At 50.2% G+C, this 22355-nt stretch overlaps 1 protein-coding gene and 1 long non-coding RNA gene across 2 annotated transcripts in view; both read left to right on the top strand.

The window, feature by feature from the left end:
• SDC3 (syndecan 3) overlaps positions 1-21069 on the top strand; it is a 180688-nt gene extending 159619 nt beyond the window's left edge. The window contains 4 exon segments of the mRNA XM_050932336.1: positions 5101-5218; positions 6825-7381; positions 13739-14015; positions 14292-21069. Coding sequence (XP_050788293.1) covers positions 5101-5218; positions 6825-7381; positions 13739-14015; positions 14292-14458 — 1119 coding nt within the window. The 3' untranslated portion in view covers positions 14459-21069.
• On the top strand, positions 12872-13223 carry LOC127039164 (uncharacterized). Its single transcript, XR_007770910.1, has 3 exons — positions 12872-12898; positions 12983-13066; positions 13193-13223. It is a non-coding gene; the product is annotated as an uncharacterized LOC127039164 (long non-coding RNA).
• Positions 21070-22355: the final 1286 nt, after the last annotated feature.

Genomic DNA, 22355 nt, shown 5'->3' with positions numbered 1-22355 from the left:
GGGCCTGGACTTACAGAGCAGGCAGACTGAATTTTATTCCTGCAATCCCTGTGGAGTTTTAAGTGGTCATAGCATGAAGAGAAATGCCTTGAGCGCTATCAGTGTATTACAATATTATTATATGCACAATGCAAAGCACGGAGAAGCTAAGTGGCTTGCCCAAGTCCACACGGCATGTCAACTCAGCAGTTCTGACACCCCACCCTGTGCTCTCAACACTAGCCAGACAGTCCCAGGAGCTAGGACGCTTGCATGCAGTCCCATTTCCCAGCCCTATCAATGGGAGCCATTCAGAGAGGCACTGCAGGAGCCAGAGTTTTAACAAGACTGACATATTACGCAGGCCATTATAATCAGTTTTAATGTACTGGAAGGTCAAGGTACAGGAGAGTTTCTAGCTCCCGTACAAAGACCCTTGACCCAGCTGGGTAAAACTGGCATCATAATTGGACAACCCACTCTCTTGCAGAGATCATTAACAATACCCCCCAGTAAAGCGCTCCAGACAGCAGTGGAGACTTTTGATTACACCCCCGGGCAGTTGACAGTGCTCTGCCCGTTGGGGATGGACAGCAAACCCTCTCTCGGAGCTAGACTTGGTACCATGACGGACCCCCTTCCAGGTACAGCCAGCGCCAGGAAGAGAGACAGGGGCTGTCAGTCAATGAGCCCATTGTGGGCAAAGCCCTGCTGGCTGGGTCTCCGCTATGGCTGTTGGAAACCCAAATAAACTTTCCGCATATGCGTCTTGTAGAACCAATGTGAATGAAATTGTTTTTAGTTAGTCACTGTACCATTGTAACTTCTGTTCACCATTTCATTACACTTGCCATTTTGCCTACATTGTAACATTGTAACTTCTGTGCAATATTGTAACTCAAAACCCATTTTAAAATGCTGACTCCATTTTGTAGAAGGCTTGTGCTGCAGCCCCCATTTTTGCAAGCCATACTGTAATTTTATTAGTCTAGTTGAGATGTGTGAATGAGGTATGCATGGGTAATAGAATCAACCTCCAGCACCAGCCCGTCCTGATGAGATAAAGTTCAAATACCAACGGCTGAAGAACTAGACAACAGCCCTAACTCAAGCAAGAAGCATCCACCCTAAAAAGAAACAACAGAAGGAAGATCAAAGCCAGGTCCCAGGCTGACAGTCACGCCTGCAATTGACGGGTGATCAAGCAAACCCAGAGGTGGTGTGACACAGTGAGACCTAGGGCTTGTCTACATCAGAAAGTTGCAGCGCTGGTGAGGGAGTTACAGCGCTGCAACTTAGGAGGTGTACACATCTGCAGGGCACCACCAGCGCTGCAACTCCCTGTTTGCAGCGCTGGCCGTACTCCCGTTTTGTCTCGGGTGTAGAGGATCCAGCGCTGGTGATCCAGCGCTGGTAATCAAGTATAGACACTTACCAGCGCTTTTCTTGACCTCCGTGGAATAAGCAGGTATCCCAGCATACCTGAGGAAGCCTCTGGTAATCAAGCTGGTCTCCTTCCCCGGCTTGCTCTCGCGTTCCCCGAACCCCGAGCAAGCAGGTCTCCTTCCCTGCGGTTTGCAGGGTGGTTCGCGGAACGCGAGAGCAAACCGCGGCGAAGCTGGTCTCCTTTCCCGGTTTGCTCTCGCGTTCCCTGAAACCCCTTGAAGCCGCCCAACAGCGCTGCAGTGTGGCCACATCTAACACCACTTGCAGCGCTGGTTGCTGTAAGTGTGGCCACTCTGCAGCGCTGGCCCTATACAGCTGTACTAATACAGCTGTAACAACCAGCGCTGCAAAATTTTAGATGTAGACATGGCCCTAGGAACTTTGAATCCAAACTAAACTCCTATAAAAAGGGAAGGGTGAGATGAGAGACTTTGGGTAACGTTCTGCTACCAACGTCAAGGAGCATCGGTGCGCGCCCGACAGAGACCCGGCTCCTCCTCGTGCTCAGCTTTCCTGGCCAGTTAGCTGCCACGAGCTCCGATCTCAAGCTGCGAACTCAAACTGCAATCAGGACTGGTAACTATCCAGCAGCTGCAGAACATTTTGGTGTGTGTGTGTGTGTGTGAGTGTATGTGTATAAGCATTAGGGTATTTGCTAATAGTTACGAATTAATAATAAATGTGGCATCTTTGTCTTAACCCCTAAAACGATCCTGTGTAAGTTTGTGGGACAACAGTCTCGTGCGTCAGGCTGTGAAATCTGAACAGCCTGGCCCCCAAGGGCAGAGGGAGAGTCTTCGCCTGGGGCGGCCTGGGGCTTAGATCTTTACTCAGAGGCTTTGACTCCAAATGGCGCCCAATGAGAGGGAGAGAGAGAGAGGAGAGTCCATGGTTTCTGCAGGGTAGGTGCACCGGGGATGTATTTGTCTGCAGGAATCCCACGTGCTGGGTCAGCTGTGAGCCGGGTTTCCTTCCTGTCAATCTGGAAGTTTTCTTGATGTGCTGGGTGCAGTTGCAGAGCCTGATCCTGCTTTTAGCTCCTCTGGTCTCCAGTGGGCATGGAGGGTACTTGGCATCCAGAGGGATCGAGCCCTTCTTTTGGACAGGGGCTTCCAGAGTCAGGGAGTTAAATAATGCAGGTTACGGCCAAAATGGAACAAATGCGGGAGAGAGCAAGGGCAGGTCTACACTTACGACGCTGCATGTAGCACCTAGGCGGAGATGCTGCTGTGCTGAGGGGAAAGCTCAGGGTGTAGTTAATCCACCTCCAGGAGAGGAAGTAGGTCTGTTGATGTGGGAAGCTCTCCCGCCAACATAACTCTGTCTACCCCGAGGGGTTAAAGTTGGTATAACTACGTTGCTCAGGAGTGTGGGTTTTTTACACCCGAGCGACAGTTTTACTGACCTAGGTCTGTAGCGTAGACCTGGCCAAGGAGAGAAACTAACAGCTGCAGACAAGGGAGAAATAAAGAAATTTTAGCTGAGCTGGGACAGGGGAAGAGATCCAAGGAGGCTATGCCAAGGCGCAGGATTGTGGAGGAGAAGGCTGTCGCACCAGCCATGGTGAGATTGCAGGGAGACGCACAGGGGCCGCTGGTGCCAGATAAGCAGATGCAGTGAGAGGGCGATTCGGTCAGAGGCAGAGACCATGTAAAAATGTACCAGCAATTGCTGACCTGGTTGCCAAGACTGCATGTGGAAATGGGGCATTTCCCTGGGCAAGTCGCTAAGTAGCTGTCTGACTGCTGGGGGCGATGCCTGGTGTGCTCATGCACTTACTGCAGTCGTGGCAGCTAGGCGTGCAATTGCACAAATGTTTTACACATGGCTCTGCTCTCTGAAAATCCAGCTCTATAAGAGAATGACACGGACCCTCCCATAAGCTGTACGGGACTTTTCTGATTCTAGGTGCCCTTTAAGGGTATTTTTTTGTGGCAGACCCTTATTCTAAGCCCTCCCAGTGATTGCTTCATTACCAATAAATCTGAGGCCGAGCCTGTTGGCTGATGGCAAGCAGAGTCTCAAAGCGTAAAACTTAGAGATGGGGAAGACCTATTAGGCCATCGTCTTAGCTACCTCGTCAACTGTACCCAGCCCAGGCCTCCATGAAAGCGATGGATTCTGCCTCTGATTGAGTCAATCTGAGGAGAGAGGCTCCCTCCACTTGCGGGGGATGGATCGAAGTTCTAGGAGCGCTACGGGGACCCCTCAATAGATGGAAGAAAAGAAAGGTCTGTAAGATACACCTGCGGGGTCTAGGACTCCCTAACCTGTGCTGCACTCTGACCGCTGACATTGAGCTCTCCAGTGACCTTGGGAAGGGCATTGTTTTATGGACCAGCCAGGCTCTCTATCTGAGATCCCTAGTTAGGGTGACCAGATGTCCCGATTTTATAGGGACAGTCCCGATATCTGGGGCTTTTTCTTATATAGGCTCCTATTACCTCCCACCCGTCCCGATTTTTCACACTTGCTGTCTGATCACCCTATCCCTAGGTCCTATAAACTTCCGCCAAGCCCTTACGTCTCCCCCACCTGCGCCTGCTCCCCGGCTATCGCCTCCCTCACTCTGCATCCTGTCACTTCCCTGTCAGGAAGGCTGGAGCAGTCTTCACAGGGAAATTGACCAGCTTTGGTGAGTTTCACTTAGCACTTTCTGTTCGCCTGCACTAGCAGCAAAGAGAGAGGTTTCTGGGCTGGCCAGCTTCACGGAGCGTTTGTACAGCACCGGGGGACCTCGAACTTGGTTGGCGCCTCTGCTGTGATGTTCATAATAATCACTGCGTTTCCCTTTGTAAGTTAATACATTTCAAAGCACATCTGCCTCTCCCCTCCTCTCCCCAAAACTTCACATTCATTTTGCCTGTCTGGTTCTAGAGGGAGCTGTACTATTCAATCTTCTCCGCAGAGTGAAGTCCATTGGATAATACTGAGTTCCTCTTTGAAAATAGCGCAGCAGGAGGAATTTCAAAACTCTGGGACTGTGTACTATTTGTGGAGCAAGGACTGCGTCTTCCTCCGCGTTTGGAACATGCCTAGCACATTTTAGACACTACTGAGATAAATAATGGATGATAATAATAATGCAGAACATTAATATCTCTAGAGACAGAGGATCTAGGCCCAAACAGAGACCTTGGGTCATATTTTCAAAAGTGCTTAAGTGACTTAGGAGCCCAAGCCCCGTTTTCAGAAGTGACTTAAGCACTTAAGAGCTTAAATCCCATTGACTTTCAAGAAGAGTTAGCATCCTAAGTGTCAATTTTGAAGATGGGACTTAGGATCCTAAATCACATAGGTACTTTGGGAAATTTTACCCCTTGTTACAAGCCCTCCTAGTGATATATGGGCAGCAACCTGCAGCTCTTAACCGTCCCCGAGGGGGTTGTGTGCATCCAGAACATGGGCTGTAGGTGAGTGGCAGTGTGGTCCAATGGGTAGGGCACTGGACATGGCCCCACGGGTCCTGATCTCTATTTCCAGCTCATTCTGCTCCTCCTCCCACCCTTTCTCTATTGCAATGTATTGCTCTTCAGCATGGGGACTGTTTCTAACTCTGTGTACGTGCAGCGCTTGACATAATGGGCCCCTGATCTGAGGCAGGGCCTTTGTGTGACAATATAATGCTGTTCCTAGTAAGTTCCCTAGATGACTTTCTCCTCTGCTTGATTCTAGGCACAGCGCTGGCGTAACGAAAACTACGAGAGACCCGTGGACCTGGAAGGGTCAGGGGATGACGACCCTTTTGCGGATGATGAAAGTGATGACCTCTATTCGGGGTCTGGCTCGGGATGTAAGTATAGAGTAAAGGCCCTAGGGGAGGGGATCAGATAAGAGCTCCCTGGCTGAATCCTGGGAGCTCTGCCGTTGCTTTCAGTGCTCGGCCTCTGAGGTAACTAGAGCATCAAGAGTGTCCTTTGCTCGGCTCCAGAGAAGGGAGTAAATTACAGCTCACCCATCCCCATGGGCACATGCCCTCTCCCAGCCCCCAGGGGATTGTTTCTGCAGGGTGAGGTTCTCCTGCTGACAGCAGCTCTGGGGAGTTCTGTGCCTGGCCTTCGCATACAGGCCCTGCGGCGTTTGCAGGGTGCTGGCACGTGTCAGTGTTACAGGGGGTCATTGCCTTTGTGAGGCGTCAGGGTGTCTGGGGTGGCTCCCGGCCCTGGGTACCAGCTGCAGGGCTGGCTGTTAGAAACCAGGGCACAAACCCCAGACTGGCCATGAGCTCCCAAGTATCAAGTGTGAACTCCTCATGCCCTATAACAGCCTTACCATGGAGTCACAGACAGTCCCCTTGGGCACTCTGATCTGTCTTGCCACCCAGGCAAGCCTGCCTTTGGGATAGATGGTCGCTTACACCAAAAATCACAATATTCAGCTTACTGCCAGTCACTTACCACAGGTCAATTGCACCTCACATCTCAAACCAAAGACATTTGTAGCCAATCCTATGAGAAACTAGGGAAAGGTTTATTGACTAACAAAAAGAAACGAGTTATTTACAAGGTTAAAACAGGTAAACGTACACACACAAATGAGGTTCTAAAAGCTAATCAAAGCTTGTCTAATAAACAAGCTCTGTTGTCCCTGAGGGCTAACCCAGGCCAAGCCTGGGGATCTTTTGCTTATGCTTAGACATTCTTGCCCCTCAGAGTCCAAGCAGCATAAGATGCAGTTTCTTGCCCTCGGGGATTTTTATTCCCCTTGCCCAGAGTCCACGCTGATGGGACGAGCCCACTCACACGCCTCGTCTCCATGGTGTGGAGTGAGCCATCAACAAAGTCTTTTCTTCTCTGATGTTCTACAATGGCTCATTGGGTTCCCATGGGCCTTCTTGTGGGCAAGACCTGACACCTTCTGTGTAAACTAGTATTTCACACTCAGTAACGCTTCTCTCCTGGCTGAGGGGTTTCCAGTTTCAGGGCAAACGTTTTTATAGTTATAAAGCAAACACTTAAATATTACCTCAGAGCCTGGGATACCGATCTGATCAGCAAGATTAATGCAGGTAGCAACTTCTAAGCATTTCTTAAAGTCCAAACACTAGGCACATCTCTATAAAGCTAATCCCTGTTTCAGCAATACTGACACACAGGTGGGCCGGACTGGTGGCCCGCTCTGCATTTGGCAGTGCTCAGTGAGGCCTACGGGCCTGGGCACAAGCTGGCACCTGGTTGCCAGCGTCACAGTGTGCACCCTTCTCCTCTCTATAGCTGGCACACAGATCCCCATAACTGCTGCTGTAGGGCAGTCAGTCCCAAACCCTGAGCATGCCGGCCACCCCGATCCCAGTTCTGTGGCTCGTGACTTCTCGGGGAAATCCCTGCTTGCTTCTCACAGGGCCGTGACTCTGCCCAGGCAGCAGCACATTCACAGCCTCACTTTTGCCTCTGTTGTAGATTTTGAGCAGGAGTCTGGGATCGAGACGGCGGTGAGGCTCCGCACGGACACGCTCCCCACCACCCCGGCCGGGCTGCCTGTCACATCTGTGCAGCCTGTGGCAACTCCCTTTGAAATGCTGCCTGTAGAAGAAACCACCCCTGAGCAGGCGACCAGCATCCTGTACATCCCCAGGGTGACAGAGGCACCGGTGATTCCCAGCTGGAAAGCAACTACCACCAGTGCCACGGCCAGTGACACCCCACCACCCACAACGGCTGCTGCTGCTGCCAGCCCCACCACTCCCACTGCTAAGCCAACAACCATCCGGAGGATCCTGCCCCCCTTCGTCACGACGACGGCCACAACGCGGGCCAACACCCTGGAAATGCCAGCCGCAGCTGTGACGGAAGCCAGCACGGTCACAGAGGCTGCCACGTCCCGGCTCGTCACCCCCAGCACTGCCAGGCCCAGAGCTGGCCCAAAGTCGAGCACCTCCAGGACCATGGTCGTCACAGAGAAAAGCACTGTCTTGCCGCCGCTGGCTGCTACCTTGGCCCCCACGGACGCACCCCAGGTATGGGACAAGGGCATATCTACCCTGGGTCACTGAAGGGGTGGAACCCTCTGCCCCGCCCCCAGGCTTGAGAGCCTAGGCTCTGGCCTGAGCTGCAGCATCACAGCCATGTCCACACAGCTCTGAGCACTGTGCGAGCGAGAGGGTGAGGGAGGGTGATAGCTTGGGTCTCGGAGGAATGGCCAGACTGGGTCAGTCCAAAGGTCCACCTAGCCCAGTATCCTGTCTTCCAACGGTGGCCAGTGCCAGGTGCCCCAGAGGGAATGAACAGAACAGAGAATCATCAAGTGATCCATCCCCTGTCACCTATTCCCAGCTTCTGGCAAACAGAGGCTAGGGACACCATCCCTGCCCATCCTGGCTAATAGCCATTGATGGACCTGTCCTCCAGGTCTGAGTCATTTCTGAGTCATTTTTTCTGAGTCATTTCCTGCCAGACAGAGGAGGGCACATCAGAGGGAGCTCCAAGAAAAGCAACAAGAACAACCAGGGAGGTGTAAGGATCAGAACGTAGGAAGCGAAAGACCCCTGAGTGGAGAGGGGCTAAGCAACGGCCTCGGAGGGGATGAGGGGTGTAGCGCTCCATGGGTATCTGGTTGTGCAGGAAATGAGGAGAGGGGAGGTTAGGACAGCACAGGAGGGCACAACTGGCCAATGGGGTGGGACTGTGCAGCACAGATCGGTAAGACAGATCCGCTGCATAGTGTCCTCACTGCTCGAGTCCTTTGAATTACATCCCTAGTTAGACTGGTCCAATTTTCAAGTGTAGACGAGGCCTCGGACTCCGTGCGTGCTCAGTGCTAGTGACATGCTGGAAGGCGGCACGTGGCCCTTTGCTGGATGTAATCCCTAAAGCCATGTCACTTGCAGCCAGCAGGGTGGTCGACCCCGATGGGGTCAGGACAAGGGGTTCCAGCCCAGAGCTCTGAGCACAAATCCAAGGTGACCTTGTGGGGAAATGGAGTGGGGGCCTGGTCTACACACATTGTTTGCACTGGTATAACTCTGTTGGATAGGGGGCGATTACTGACATAGCTACATTGGTACAACCCAAGTATGGCCGCAGGTGTGTTAGTATAGTGGTGTCTATGGAGGTATAGCTTATCCATGCTGGAAGAGGACCAGGAGTAGCCCCTGGGGACTCAGATCACTGCATTCATGCTACGGTTAGTATCCCGGGACAGTTCAAGCTGTGAAATTTCTATGGGCCAAGTCCTTAAGCAAAGCAGCAAGGGACACAGGGGCTGGCGGGGCCTTGTGCGCAGGGGTGGCTTTGTAAAGACAAAGCCAGGAAGGGTGGGATTGGGTCGTATCCTGCAGCCACTGCTTTGCACCCTGAGCTCTGGCATTTCCAAAGGCCAGCTCCCCTGGGCTCCTTTGAACATCCCAGCCATGGTGTATGAATGGGACGAGCACCACCGACCGTGCTCCTGGAGAGGCACAAAGCCGCATTGGTCAGAAACGGCTTCGCCACATTGAAATAATAATGCAAAGCCCCTGAGTGTCCCGTCCTCTTATCCCTCCAGCCACTTAATCCCTCTCTCCAGCATGTTCACTGTCTGTCTTAGGAGGAGAAGGGGCTTTGCTGAAGGAGTCAGCAATGTGAATTTTTCCGGGAAAGGAGGGAACAACCAATGTCGGGATGGTCTTGGTGGGTTTTTTTACCGACCTGAAGGTTTAGGAAGCATTGAATGAAGAGATGACCTAGCAGGATGTGGACAGAGCTGTGTGGGGTGCAGGATTCTTCTCATACCCAGGCCTGTCAACACGGGGGAGCAAAGGAGGTAATTGCCCAGAGGCACAGGCAATTTAAAAGGCCCCGGGGACCTGGCTGCCGTTTTTCACTGTTCTGCCCTGGGGCCCGGAATTGCTGTCTGCCCCCACCCCCTGTGCCTTCCATCTCTGCATTTGCTTCTCATCCCTAATTGTTTCTCGGTACGTCTCGTTCCCAGGCCTGGCCCCTCAATTGCCTCGTTCCTTTACCGGTTTGTTTCCCGGGTGTGTGGGGCTGTACAGACCATAGCTGTATGTGGCCAAGTTTGGGGTGGAAATGCTCTTGACAGAAGTACCGAGAGAATCAGGGCCATGCACGAGGCTGTTCTGTTCTTTCTCACTGGGCATTACTTTTAGTGCTGACGGCTCAGAAATCCAGGTCTGTCCCAGCCTGTCCTGGGAGCCTTCCCACTAAAACAGCTCCCAGTCTGGCTCTTTGCGTGGCCTGCCCTGTGGTTCCTGGGGAGCTGTGGGTGATGGAGGGAGGAGCTCCCTGGCCCAGCCTGTGCCCATCTCATTGAGGGTGTTGAAGATCAGCGCAAGGACCTCGAATTTGTGCCAGTGCTGAGGAGGGCGCCAGGGTAGCGAGTGGTGGCCTGAGCAGCAGGCTGAGGTTGAAGGCTGTTGTCTTTATTCCCAGGCACGGGGGAGTTCTTAGGCACACAGATTGCCGCTAGGACCTGGAGTAGCAGCGATGAGGCTACGAGCGCTGTAAAGCGCTGTGCTTGGAGAACAGACATCTTTTGTTTGGGGTGACCTCTGGGGCAGGCAAGACAAGCCGAGGTTTGGGTCAAGGGAAGGTCACAGCGGAGCAAGGCAGATGGCCCCTGCCCGTGTCCTCAGGTGCCTGAAACAACCTCAGGGATGGAGCTGGCTATTGAATGATTGATCCAGAGACAGGCTCTCTGCAGAGAGGCAGTAGGCGGAGCACAGATGGGTGATCTGAGACCAGCTTCCTAGCCATGGTGGTGGAAGCAGTTGAGAGGAAGGCTGGCTTTATGGTCAGACACTGCGGGTTCGGTTCCTGACTCTGCCTCTTGCCTGTTGGGTGACTGTAGGCAAGTCACTTCCCCTCACTGTCCCCAGCTGAAGAACAGGTCTACTGATCCTGACCCACCCTGTAAAGCGCTGTGAGATCTGCTCAGATCTGGGTCCAAACTTTGAACTCAGGCCCTGTTTTTGCTTTTCTGCAAGCTGGCCTAACCGGTCCCATGGGAGTTGGGCGCCTAACCTGCTTAGGTGCGTTGGAAAATCCGTCAGGCACCTATCTGCATCTTTAGACACTTGAACAGCTGTGTGAATCTGGCCTTTGCAATCTAAGTGAGCTCCAATGACATAGGAACACAAGACGAGCCAGAATGGGTCAGACCAAAGGTCCATCTAGCCCAGTGTCCTGTCTTCCAACAGTGGCCAATGCTGGATACTTCAGAGGCAATGAACAGAACAGGGCAATTTATTGAGTGATCCATTCCCTGTCATTCAGTCCCAGCTTCTGGCTGTCAGAGGTTTAGGGACACCCAGAGGAGGGTTGACCATCCTGGCTGTTGATGGATCTATCCTCCAGAAACTTATCTTTTTCATATCCAGTTATACTTTTGGCCTTCACAACATCCCCTGGCAATGAGTTCCACAGGCTGAGTATGCATTGTGTGAGGAAGTACTTCCTTCAGTTCGCTTTAAACCTGCTGCCTATTAACTTCTTTGGGTCATTGTGTTATGTGAAGAGGTAAATTAACACTTCCTTATTCCCTTTCTCCACACCAATCATGATTTTATAGACCTCGATCACATCCTCCCACCCCACAGCTGTCTCCTTCGGAATCTGAACAGTCTTTTTAATCTCTCCTGATATGGAAACTGGTCCATGCTCCAAAATCAGCTTTGTTGCCCTTCTCGATACTTTTTCCAATTTAATTAGGGCTGTCAAGCGGTTAAAAAAATTAATCGTGATTAATCGTGCGATTAAAAAAGTTGAACAATAAATGAATACCATTTATTGAAATATTTGTGGATGTTTCCCACATTTTCAAATACACCGATTTCAATTACAACACTGAATACAATGTGTTCAGTGCGCACTTTTATATTTATTTTTGATTACAAATATTTGCACTGTAAAAAAAACAAAGGAATAGTATTTTTCAATTCACCTCATACAAGTACTGTAGTGCAATCTCTTTATCATGAAAGTTGAACTTACAAGTGTAGAATTATGTAAAAAAAAAAACTGCATTAAAAATAAAACGATGTAAAACTTAAGAGTATACAAGTACACGCAGTCCTACTTCAGCCAGTCGCTCAGACAAGCAAGTTTGGTTACAATTTGCAGGAGATAATGCTGCCTGCTTCTTGTACACAATGTCCAGGGCCAGCTCCAAGGGTTTTGCCACCCCAAGCGGCAGGGGAAAAAAAAAAGAGCCGTGATCGCAATCAGCAGCACTTCGGTGGCAGTTCCACTGCATTGCATCATTCTTTGGTGGCAATTCGGCAGCAGATCCTTCCCTCCGAGAGGGACTGAGGGACCGGCCGCCGAAGAGCCGGACGTGCCGCCCCTTTCTGTTGGCTGCCCCAAGCACCTGCTTGCTGCGCTGGTGCCTGGAGCCGGCCCTGCAATGTCACCTGAAAGTGAGAACAGGCAGTCGCATGGCACTGTTGTAGCCAGCGTCGCAAGATATTTACGTGCCAGATGCGCTAAAGATTCATACGTCCCTTAATGCTTCAAGCACTATTCCAGAGGACATGCGCCCATGCTGATGACAGGTTCTGTTTGATAACAATCCAAAGCAGTGCAGACCGATGCATGTTCATTTTCATCCTCTGAGTCAGATGCACCAGCAGAAGGTTGATTTTCTTTTTTGATGGTTTGGCTTGTGTAGTTTCCTCATCAGAGTGTTGCCCTTTTAAGACTTCTGAAAGCATCCTCCACACCTCGTCCCTCTCAGATTTTGGGCAGCCTTCACATTCTTAAATCTTGGGTCGAGTGCAGTAGCTATCTTTAGAAATCTCACACTGGTACCTTCTTTGCGTTTTGTCAAATCTGCTGTGAAAGTGTTCTTAAAATGAACAAGTACATAAGAGGTTGTTACAAGGGGAGGCAGAAATTTTTTTCTTCTTAACCACTGAGGACAGGACAAGAAGCAATGGACTTAAATTGTAGCAAGGGAGGTTTAGGTTGCACATCAGGAAAAGCTAATGGAACTAAAGCAGGATCGGGCCCACGGGGGGGCGGGTTAGTTGGCATGTGGGGGGCTGGCAGGTAGGCTGGCCCGTGGGGATTGGGCCGACAGGGGCTAGCAGGGAGGCTGGCCTGCAGGGATGGGGCTGTGGGGAACTGGCGGGTAGGTTGGCCTGCGGGGATCAGGCCTTCGGGGGGCTGGCGGGGAGGTTGGCCCATGGGGATTGGGCCCACGGGGGGGGTGGCGGATCGGTTGGCATGCGGGGGGATGGCGAGGAGGCCGGCCTGCAGGGATTGGGCTGTGGGGAGCTGGCAGGTAGGTTGGCCTGCGGAGATCGGGCCCGCGGGGGGTGGCACGGAGCTTAGCCTGCAGGGATCGGGCCAGCGGGAGGCTGGCGTGGAGGTTGGCCTGCAGGGATTGGGCCATGGGGAGCCGGCAGGGAGGTTGGCCCGTGGGGATCGGGCCGTCGGGAGATGGCAGGAACGCTGGCCTGCAGGGATCAGGCCTGCGGGGAGCTGGTGGGTAGGTTGGCCTGCAGGGATTGGGCCCGCGAGGAGCTGGTGGGTAGGTTGGCCTGCAGGGATCGGGCCCGCGGGGAGCTGGTGGGTAGGTTGGCCCGCGGGGATCAGGCTCGCGGGGAGCTGGTGGGTAGGTTGGCCTGCAGGGATTGGGCCCGCGAGGAGCTGGTGGGTAGGTTGGCCTGCAGGGATCGGGCCCGCGGGGAGCTGGTGGGTAGGTTGGCCCGCGGGGATCAGGCTCGCGGGGAGCTGGTGGGTAGGTTGGCCCGCGGGGATCAGGCCTGCAGGGAGCTGATGGGTAGGTTGGCCTGCAGGGATCGGGCCCCCAGGGAGCTGGTGGGTAGGTTGGCCTGCAGGGATCAGGCCCGCAGGGAGCTGGTGGGTAGGTTAGCCCGCGGGGATTGGGCCGTCGGGAGATGACAGGAAGGCTGGTCTGCAGGGATTGGGCCCATGGGGAGCAGGCGAGACCTCACGAGGTCATCTAGTCCAGTTCCCTGCGCTCAAGTCAGGACTAAGTATTATCTAGTCCATCCCTGACAGCTGTTAGTCCAACCTGCTCTTAAAAATCCCCAAAGATGGGGATGTCTAATGCTCCTTGCGATCTGGTGGGACATTTCAAGGAAGCTGTAAGCTGGGCTGGACTGACCCAGCTACCCGGCGCACAGCCCCAGCCCACCCGACTTGCTTTCCCCCAGGTGGTGCCACACTGCAATAGCTGCCTCGGGTCCCAAAGTCTCTCTCGCTGTCTCGGACGGGGGCGGGGATGGAGCTGGGGACATCTGGCAGGGGAAAGGCAGAGCTAAGCTCAAAGCAGTTTCTCCTCAAGGTTTGTCCTCCAAGCCTTCGGACGACTGACTCCCTCTCCTCCTCCGTCTCGTTCCCTTCCCCAGACCAAGCTGCTGGACGTGACCGTGTCCACGACCCTCGACAACGAGCTGGAGGTTCCTGTCAGCGGAGGGCCCAGCGGGGACTTCGAAATCCGCGAGGAGGAAGACACGACTCGGCCAGAGCTCAATAACGAAGTGATCGCCGCGGTTACCCTGGCAGCAGAGCCGGGGCTGGGGAAGAATGCAGAGCCCGGCCTCATAGACAATACGATAGACTCTGGGAACTCGGCTGCCCAGCTCCCCCAGAAAAACATCCTGGAGAGGAAAGAAGTGCTAATAGGTGAGGCCTGACACTCTGGTGCTGACAGGGAGTTCGAAACTCTGCAAAAGGCCCTAGTGACCCCTCACCACCCTGAACTCCACGCAGTTGACTGGGAGTTGGGTAGGGCAGAAAGGGAGGTAGGCAAATAAAAAGGCCCCCGATTTATTATTGTTAAATCTCTCGGGGGGGTTCAATGGTGATTTTTGGATGCCTGGGGTCAGCAGTGCTGTTGGTGACCAGGAGACCTCATTATCCTGCTCACTGACCGGCTCTTTCCTTTGCTCTCCGTTGCAGCTGTCATCGTGGGCGGCGTGGTCGGGGCGCTCTTTGCTGCCTTTCTGGTCATGCTGCTCATCTACCGGATGAAGAAGAAGGACGAAGGGAGCTACACGCTGGAGGAGCCAAAGCAGGCGAACGTCACATACCAAAAGCCCGACAAGCAGGAGGAGTTCTATGCATAAACAGAGCCCAGAGTGCCTCTCTCTCCATTTCACTCGATTTCTGGTTCAATTTCCCTCTGCCCCCACCCTCCCCCAGCCAATCTCTGTCTCTTGCTCTCTTTCTGATGGGACTGTGAGTTGAACAAACAAACAAACACTATAATAAAAAGAAAAAAAACAGCTTCAGTTAAAATATATACAAATAAAGCGTCACCGATTTAAAACGAATCCCGTAACCTTTCTCCAGCGGACGCAGCGTTTGCAGGGGACAGCAAGCGTGAGGAGCGAACGGGCAGCCAACTTTCAGTGCCTATGCGAACACTCCTCGGACGACAGCATGCTTGGGTGGTCATTTTCCTGATGATGGTTGGAGTTTCCTGGGTTTACCAAACAACAAGACTGACTCTGAGGTCTGAACACCTGTTACCAGAATTGGGGTAGGGGTGGGAGTTTGGGGAGAGGGAGGGGTTTCTTTCTTTCTGTGGGGTTGGGGGTTTGGTTTCTTACTGGGACTCGCTGCTCCATGGCTGTATTCGGAAAGAGGATGCGACTTTCAAATACAATTTCAAGCCTTGAAAAAGCACAATGAGATGAAACAGCTAATGCTGTGGTTTGCTCTCGGAATGAAAAATGGCCAGTGGGCTGGAGCTGAGCTTTTAGAGCACCTCCTCAGAGAGTTCACATAGCTGCAGGGAGCCCCGGTTGGCAGTTGTGTGGGGCTCCCTTCCTCACACTGCTTCACTTCATTGCATTGCTGTGCACAGAGACCTTAAGTGTATAGAAACCATGTTTTGGGGGCTGGCGAGGGCTTGGTTGAAAGGGACCTTGCTGTTGCTGGGTTTTCACTGTGACGAACAAAACTCAGCTAGTGCAATATTCCCTGCTCTTTGCAAACAACCAGCGCTGGTGGTTTGAAGGGAACCAGGATAATGGGGGCAGGGGGGATTGACAAGAACAACAACAAGAGGCTAAGAGGTCTTTTGTGTTCCTTTGAATGTGATAATATTTCACAGACCTCATCCAGCCGCGCTTTGCAGCCATTCTCCTCAGATGTTGTTTGGTGATAGCTCCTGTCAAATTGCAGATACCCCAGGACATTAAGAAAATAAAGGATACAACGGTAGGTTTTCAAGGGTCACTGTCAGGACACATTAGCTCCATGATGTATCATTAATTAAATCCAAGACTGATATGTTTCCATTATTTTTTTTAGTTTTTATTTTTAAAACTCCTGTTCAAACTTTACAGCTAGGACCTGATTGACTTCCAATGGGCTTTGGATCAGCTTCACATGGGAGCCCAAAAGGGAAACCAACTAGAAGCAACGGTTAAACTGACTAATGTGTTTTGAATCCTCTGAGGTGCGTTTAAGATGGAAAGGATATAAGTGGCACGAGGGCCCAATCCAGAGCCCATGGATTGGGCCCATAGGGTTGAATATTCAGTGAGAAATTTGAATTGGCCGGCTTTAATAATCTAAAGGGCTATTCACGATACAGTTAAGGAAACTGGGTTTTTAAAAAGATGATTTGGATCTGGACCATGTTCCTTTGAGGCCCTCACTTTGCTATTGTATTAATTTTAAAAAAGCAGTCAACATCTTTATGTCACCTACTAGTCTGACTCTTTGAACCCTTCCCAAGGCTGACTTGCGAGTGGAGGTTTATCAGTATACTAGTGGCTAATGTGGACTTTTAGTTCAGGCAGTATAGACACAGGCATTTGCATTCTGATGTGCTTTGGTCAATCCCCACAAATAACCAACCCGAAGCTGTTGTGACCCATGGAACTCTCTCGTGGATCAGTGCGGGCACACGTCATTGGGAACAAGATATGCCTTGTGAGGGACCTTGGGGACTTGTCTTAGTGGGCCATGCCGGGGACGATCTGCTCATGGAGCCAGAAAAAGTTTTGGCATAGCCCAGAGAACAAAGCAGCTCTAGCATGTGGATGGGAGAGGAGAATTGTGGCCAAAGCAAACATCTGGTGATACCAGCTGGTATCTGATGAAAGGCACAAGAATGACAACCCAGGCTTGGTTCTGATGTCACAATGTCAGCAGAGTTATTCCTGATTGATTCCGGTGTAACTGACAGCAGAATGAAGCTGTCAGTCATAAGAAAAGGCCCCTCCAGGGCTGCCAGGAGGTGAGAGCCAAATGTTTCAAGGTTTGGTGCAAATCTGGATGGAGGGTTTTTTTTTCCCACCAGCTTTAGGCTGAGATTTTTTTTCAAAAAGGACTTTGATTTTGAGTGTCTTTATTTTTAGGACTGTATTGAGACCTTAAAGGGGGCTAATTCTCCGGGGTGAATTCTGAAAATCAAGCCCCTTATAGATGTCTCAATTTAGGCACCCTAAAGACTGAGGCAACCAAAAATCATTAGTCCCCTTTGAAAGACAAGGTCCTAATCTTTTGAGACTATATTAAAATCTCCAAGCTTAATCTTTTAAATTTTGCTTTTCTTAGCTTCCTCATTAATCTGCGCCATTCTATTTTTTCCCTTAATAGTCTGAAGTACTGTAATACAACTTTTTCTTTTAATCCACGTTAGACTTCTCAGCTGGTATTAAATTGTAATCCCGATACTTAAATCTTTTACAGGTTCGGAAGGGAGTAATGATCTCAAAATGCGAGTGTTAGAGCAGGCTGAAAAATCCTTCTTTGCTTTCTCTTAAAAGAATTTAAAGTACAAAAAGACAAAAATATCGTTAATTAAAACACTGATCAGAGTTGACCAATGTCTTAATTTATTGTCCAATAGCTGCTGCCACCAACCTCTTTCTGTGTCTCTCTTGGACTAGAAAGCCGATGTGATCTCAAGGACATTTTTATCTTTGTTTGTAGCATACCTTTTCTTTTTTTAAAAATTTAAATCGGTCACCAATAGGCCCTTCCAACTGTCTCAGCTATCCAGAAGTGAAAGGGTAGATGTAAGACTAAAGCAGGAATAATCACTCCAGATGTGTTTGATGTCTTCTCTTCTGTGCATAGGCTGGGGAACTGGAAGTAGCTATACCATGAATGTGGCTTCCTGTATCTTAATTTGTTGGAGGAAATCATCCAAGATCTATCAATAATCAAATGCTGCAAGGATTTGATCCACAGCCCATCAGAATCATAGGAAAGACTCCTCTTGACTTCAGTGGGGTTAGGATTGTGGGACCCAACTGGAAGTCAAAGGGAGTTGGAGGATTAACTCCGTTGGGTACTTCTGAAAATCCTGCTATCAATACATGAAGAATATGAGTTTCTCCAGGGGGTTTGGTGGGACTCCTGGTGTGAGCCTTAATCAAAGGGAGGGGAGGGTGGAAAGCAGGTGGTTTCCCCCAGCTGTTGATCTGGTAATGAAACAGGAGGAAATGCATTATGAAAATCAACTTGCGGTAGGTACCATGTAAGGCAGCATCTTACCAAACCCTGGGCTTGTGTGGCTAGGGGACATGGAGCAAATCTTTGGTTACCTTCTCTGCTTCCCTTTCCTATCTGCTTCAAATGCTGGTTGGTTTATAGGGCCTAATTCGGTGAGGTGCTGGGTGCCCTCAGCTCCAATGGGCTCGTAGTCAAGAAAGGAAACCCCAGAATGGGATTTCAGTAATTCCACATCTGAAGTTCTGGCTCTGCACGTGCTGCCTCTTATCCTATGACCTGCAGTACAGAGCAGGTCTTGATGATTGCCTGGAAAGCTTCAGCAAGCCTAGGACACAGCTGCCCTTCAGCCCCAGGGGTTCTGAATTCACAACAGCGCTTCTGACTTTGCAGTCACTCCCACTTCGAACCCGGGTGGTTACAATCTGTCTCCCTGTTTTAACTGAACTTCTGACCTGTGGAATTTTCTTCTTCCAGGTGTCAATCAAAAGCTGGATGCTGCTGCTGCATGGTGGAAGGTGCAGGTATTTGTCCTGGCTTGTGGCTTAACACCAGCTAGCCAATGGAAAGTCAGTTGGATGTAACTTGTTTCCCAGCAGCCGCAGCATTGGCTTTTAGGGATCCCTCTTTGGGTAGCCCATATGCTAAGGTGATGGACAGTCTTTAACCGCTGAAATCAGAGCTTAGCTGACAAGGCTCCGGCCACAGAGGACTCCCTAGCCCGAGCTGTATTGGCTCAACAAGGAGGTATTTGTTCAGCTGAGGTCTCGTTCTCAAAGCCTGTATCAATAGCTCCTGTCGCCTTCACCCAGAGCTGTGGGCATTCAGCACTTCAGAAGAACATGTGGCCCTACTGCAAGACACAGAAGGAGGTGATGTATTAAGTCGGAAAGTAACTTTTCCCCATAGTCACATTCGAACCCTAAGGCCACTCCTCCAAGTCTGCCCTTTTCTGCTGCCTGGCTTTGTGAGAGGCTTTCTGGGTGGTGAGCAGAGCAGAACCTGAGGTGATGCTGTGATTGCAGGCAGAAGCTCTGATGTAGAGAAGGGCTCAAATCAAAACGCTGGATACCCCCCTGAGCTTTGCAGGGGTTCTGATTCTGGATCCGCTTTGATGACTGACCTCTTGGACTTCCCCGAACCCAGGGTCCGCGCGCACAGGAATTTAGGAGCATTCAGAATCCGAATCTGCAGCTGCAGTGGTGGAACCAGGGCTCAGGTGTGCTGAAATGTCGGAGCCCTCTCTACACAAGGGTTAGCACAGAGACAGCTGGAACATTGCTGAAACCAGGTCCAATGTGTCCTAGCCTCGCTGGCCTCAGTGGTCCCAAGTCTGATTTCAGTGGCACTGGTGCTCTGCAGTGAAGCCACTTCAGATTTATACCAGTGTAAACACAAGCAGAATCGGGACTAGAGTCAATAATGGGCCCTGCCACAGGCTGCAGAGTTTCCTTGCACACTGACCGTTCCATACGCTGGTCTTCTGTTAGAATGACAAAGGTCTCATCTATAGTAACCTGCCTTGCTCAGTTCGAGCCTTTAGCTTTTGGTATAATTCATAGGTAGCTAATCTCTAGCCCAGAATCTCATCTCCCTCCAGCACAGAGGCTTTGTTCCATTTAAAGTGGTTAGTTAACAATGAAAAGGGATTTCTTTTTTCTGCTTCTATTATTATAAATGTTCCTAGTCTGCAGCACAATCTGAGCTTCCAGGCTTTGAAAAGCTTTTGGCACTGAAACATTTATTAGAATAACTGAGTCTTGTCAGGCACATAGCCAGCTGCTCTGCAGTCCTGAGCAAATACAAACCCAGCCCAGTGTTTGGAGGCAAAAGCTAGCTGGATGGAGGTCTGAACTCTTAGAAGAAAGTGTGTGTGTGTGTATGTATGTAATTTATACGTGTTTATACATATATACTCGTGTATACACACAGAGAGAGCTTTAGTTCAAGCCAGCTACGTAAACTAAGAGGGGGGAAACTATTGGCTGGCTTTGTAGATTTAAGAGTGCTAAATTCTGCAGAGCCTTTGGAGCAGCTCCTCAGCCATGGGAGTCAGTTGACATCAGCAGAGGATCTAGCCCCTTTTTCCTTCTTGACCCTTTCTCAGCAAGGGCGTGAGCCAAAGCCTGGTGAAGCTGCTGGAAAGCCTCCCCTTGACTTCGGTGGGGTTTGTACAAAGGGCCTAGAGGCAACTCAACACATCGTGCCGTTCAGAACCGTTTTCAAGGGGATTGCATCTGCCGACTTTCCCTTTCCTCCACGCTCTTTGTCCAGCGCAGACACAGAGGAAGATCAGTCAGGTAAACGTACACAGAACTTTCAAAGGCCTCTCAGTTATTCCCTTCTGACCCCAAGTGTCTTATGCCTCCAGATCAGTGGACATCCTAAATAGCTACAGAAAAACTCAGTCTGGAAAATTTAAGATCCTGCCACCAGATCTTGCTCAATGCATTTCCAAAGACCCTCAAGGGTACCAGTGACTTTCTGAGCAATGACTTTCTGTTTTGGCTCCCAGAGGTCTAAGTCATAAACGTACAGTTGACAATCAAACCAGACAAAACAAATAATAATAACACATATATATATATATATCTCCACATTGTTTGGTAAATCTGCTTTTAAAAATCACTTATGAAGCAATGTACTTATCTAACACTAACGTTCAACACCATGTCTCTGGGATAAAATGCCACCCACTGGTTATTCTGTAAATAAACACAAAGCCAACTTGTATACATTTGAAAACAAAACCAGTGATATACATCCGCAACTAAAAAACCCAATCTCCTCACCTCTTTCCAGAAGATTTAAATAATAAATCTTCACTTTCCTTTTTGGGGCTGATTAAAAAGCCCAACTAGGAGAATGAAAAGTCTTTGGCAGCAGTTGAAATTAGAGTGTTTTACTATTCAACAACTAGGGGAGGAAAAAAAATGCATGTAAATATTTTTAATAGGAACCATATCTTAAACCGAACGCTTTTTTTGTATGTACATAACTCTCCTAGAGTTTAGTACTTAAATTGCTTCATAGTGTCTGTTAAAAATGAAAATAAATAAATAAAAATGTTTGTTAATTGTTTTTGTTCTGACTCAATGGCCAAAACTTTAAAAATAAAATAATAATAATAATAATAATTAATAATAAAGACTATAAAATAATCTTTGCCAATGGATCTAGCACTGTAATGGTACTGTCTATTTTTTTTAATGATTTCTGTGCTGTGCCCATTTACAAAAGGAAGAAATAAAGTCATTTAAACATGGATCGCTGGGATCTTTGTGTTCTGTGGCTTATTTCCGGTCCCTGGGTGTTTGTTGCGCCAACATGTGACGAGGGCTAAACACAAAGATAGAGCTTGTTATCCAGGCTGCTCCAGTTAGATAGCATCAGGCGAGAGGCTGTGTTTAATTAATGGTCTCCACAGCAACTCTTCAGCCACCTTAGAGTGCCAGCAGCTCCCTTCTACATGGTCTAGCCAAGTGCAACCCAATTAAGTTTTGTGCTCAGCACATCACAATTCCTTGCTCACCTTGCCACAGAAGAGACCATAACACCTGGGCATGGCAGCTGAGTCTAGGAAGGGCTGCGTGGTGGAAGGCTGCTGTTAATACATTTAGAATTACATCTAGGGCTCCCTTCGCACACCACCGGAATGCTGCCACCGCTGGGGTGGAACGTGACAGCTGTTTCATGGTTCACAGTAATATCTACAATAGTTAAGAAACAGGAAGCGAAGATGACTGCACCCCGCTGAAAGTGCAGGAAGAATTCAATGTGATCGCCAGAGTTGGAATTCGGCTAGGTCTCCCAGGTGGGGGGAAGGGGGGGATGGTCTTCAAAGTGCCTTTGGTTTTGAAGCCCACGAGTGGTCAGCGCTTTGGATTTGTGACTCAGCCAGAAGGCGATGCCTGCAGCAGCGCACAGTCACCTTGCACCACCAAGTCAAAGAAAACCCCTGCTAAAAGTCCAGTCCCACTTCCTGCAGTACCCTGGGATTTCCTTGACACTCTGCCATCAAAGACGGACCAGGACCAACCCTCAAGAGTTTGTCAGAACTGATGGAACCTCAACCCAAGGTGGTATCTCTGCAGCTACGCTCAGTGCACTGTGCTAAGCCGGCTCCTGCTTTCTAACAACCAGGTGAGAGGATAGCAGAGAATATAAACGACCATCCAGTAATTATTGAGCACCTGTCAAAGTATCCAGAGAGCTTGATGGCAGCGCTCGCGGAGGATGCGAGGCGTGTGGAGATGTGCTGAACTCCGCAAGGAAAGCACATGGAGGATGAAATCATATATAATTTACACAAAAGCATCTTTAATAAGGCAGGCACCTTGCAATGCCTATTGGATAACCGATCTTTGCACCGCCCATCAGCGATCCTTGCATCTAACACCAACAGTGTGTTAGGTGCTTTTCATGCAGAAATGAGCTAAAGTCTCCCTCTCAAAGAATTACAGCAGCAGGTCCTCTTTACCGGTCCTAGCCAAACCGCTAGGATGTTCCTGCCTCCAGAGATGGAGGATGGGTGAGGTGATGCAGCGCCGT

Source organism: Gopherus flavomarginatus, chromosome 22 (assembly GCF_025201925.1).
Source record: "Gopherus flavomarginatus isolate rGopFla2 chromosome 22, rGopFla2.mat.asm, whole genome shotgun sequence".
Lineage (NCBI taxonomy): Eukaryota > Metazoa > Chordata > Testudines > Testudinidae > Gopherus > Gopherus flavomarginatus.
Note: the sequence above shows the minus strand (reverse complement) of the source record. Positions and strands in the feature narration are given on the sequence as shown.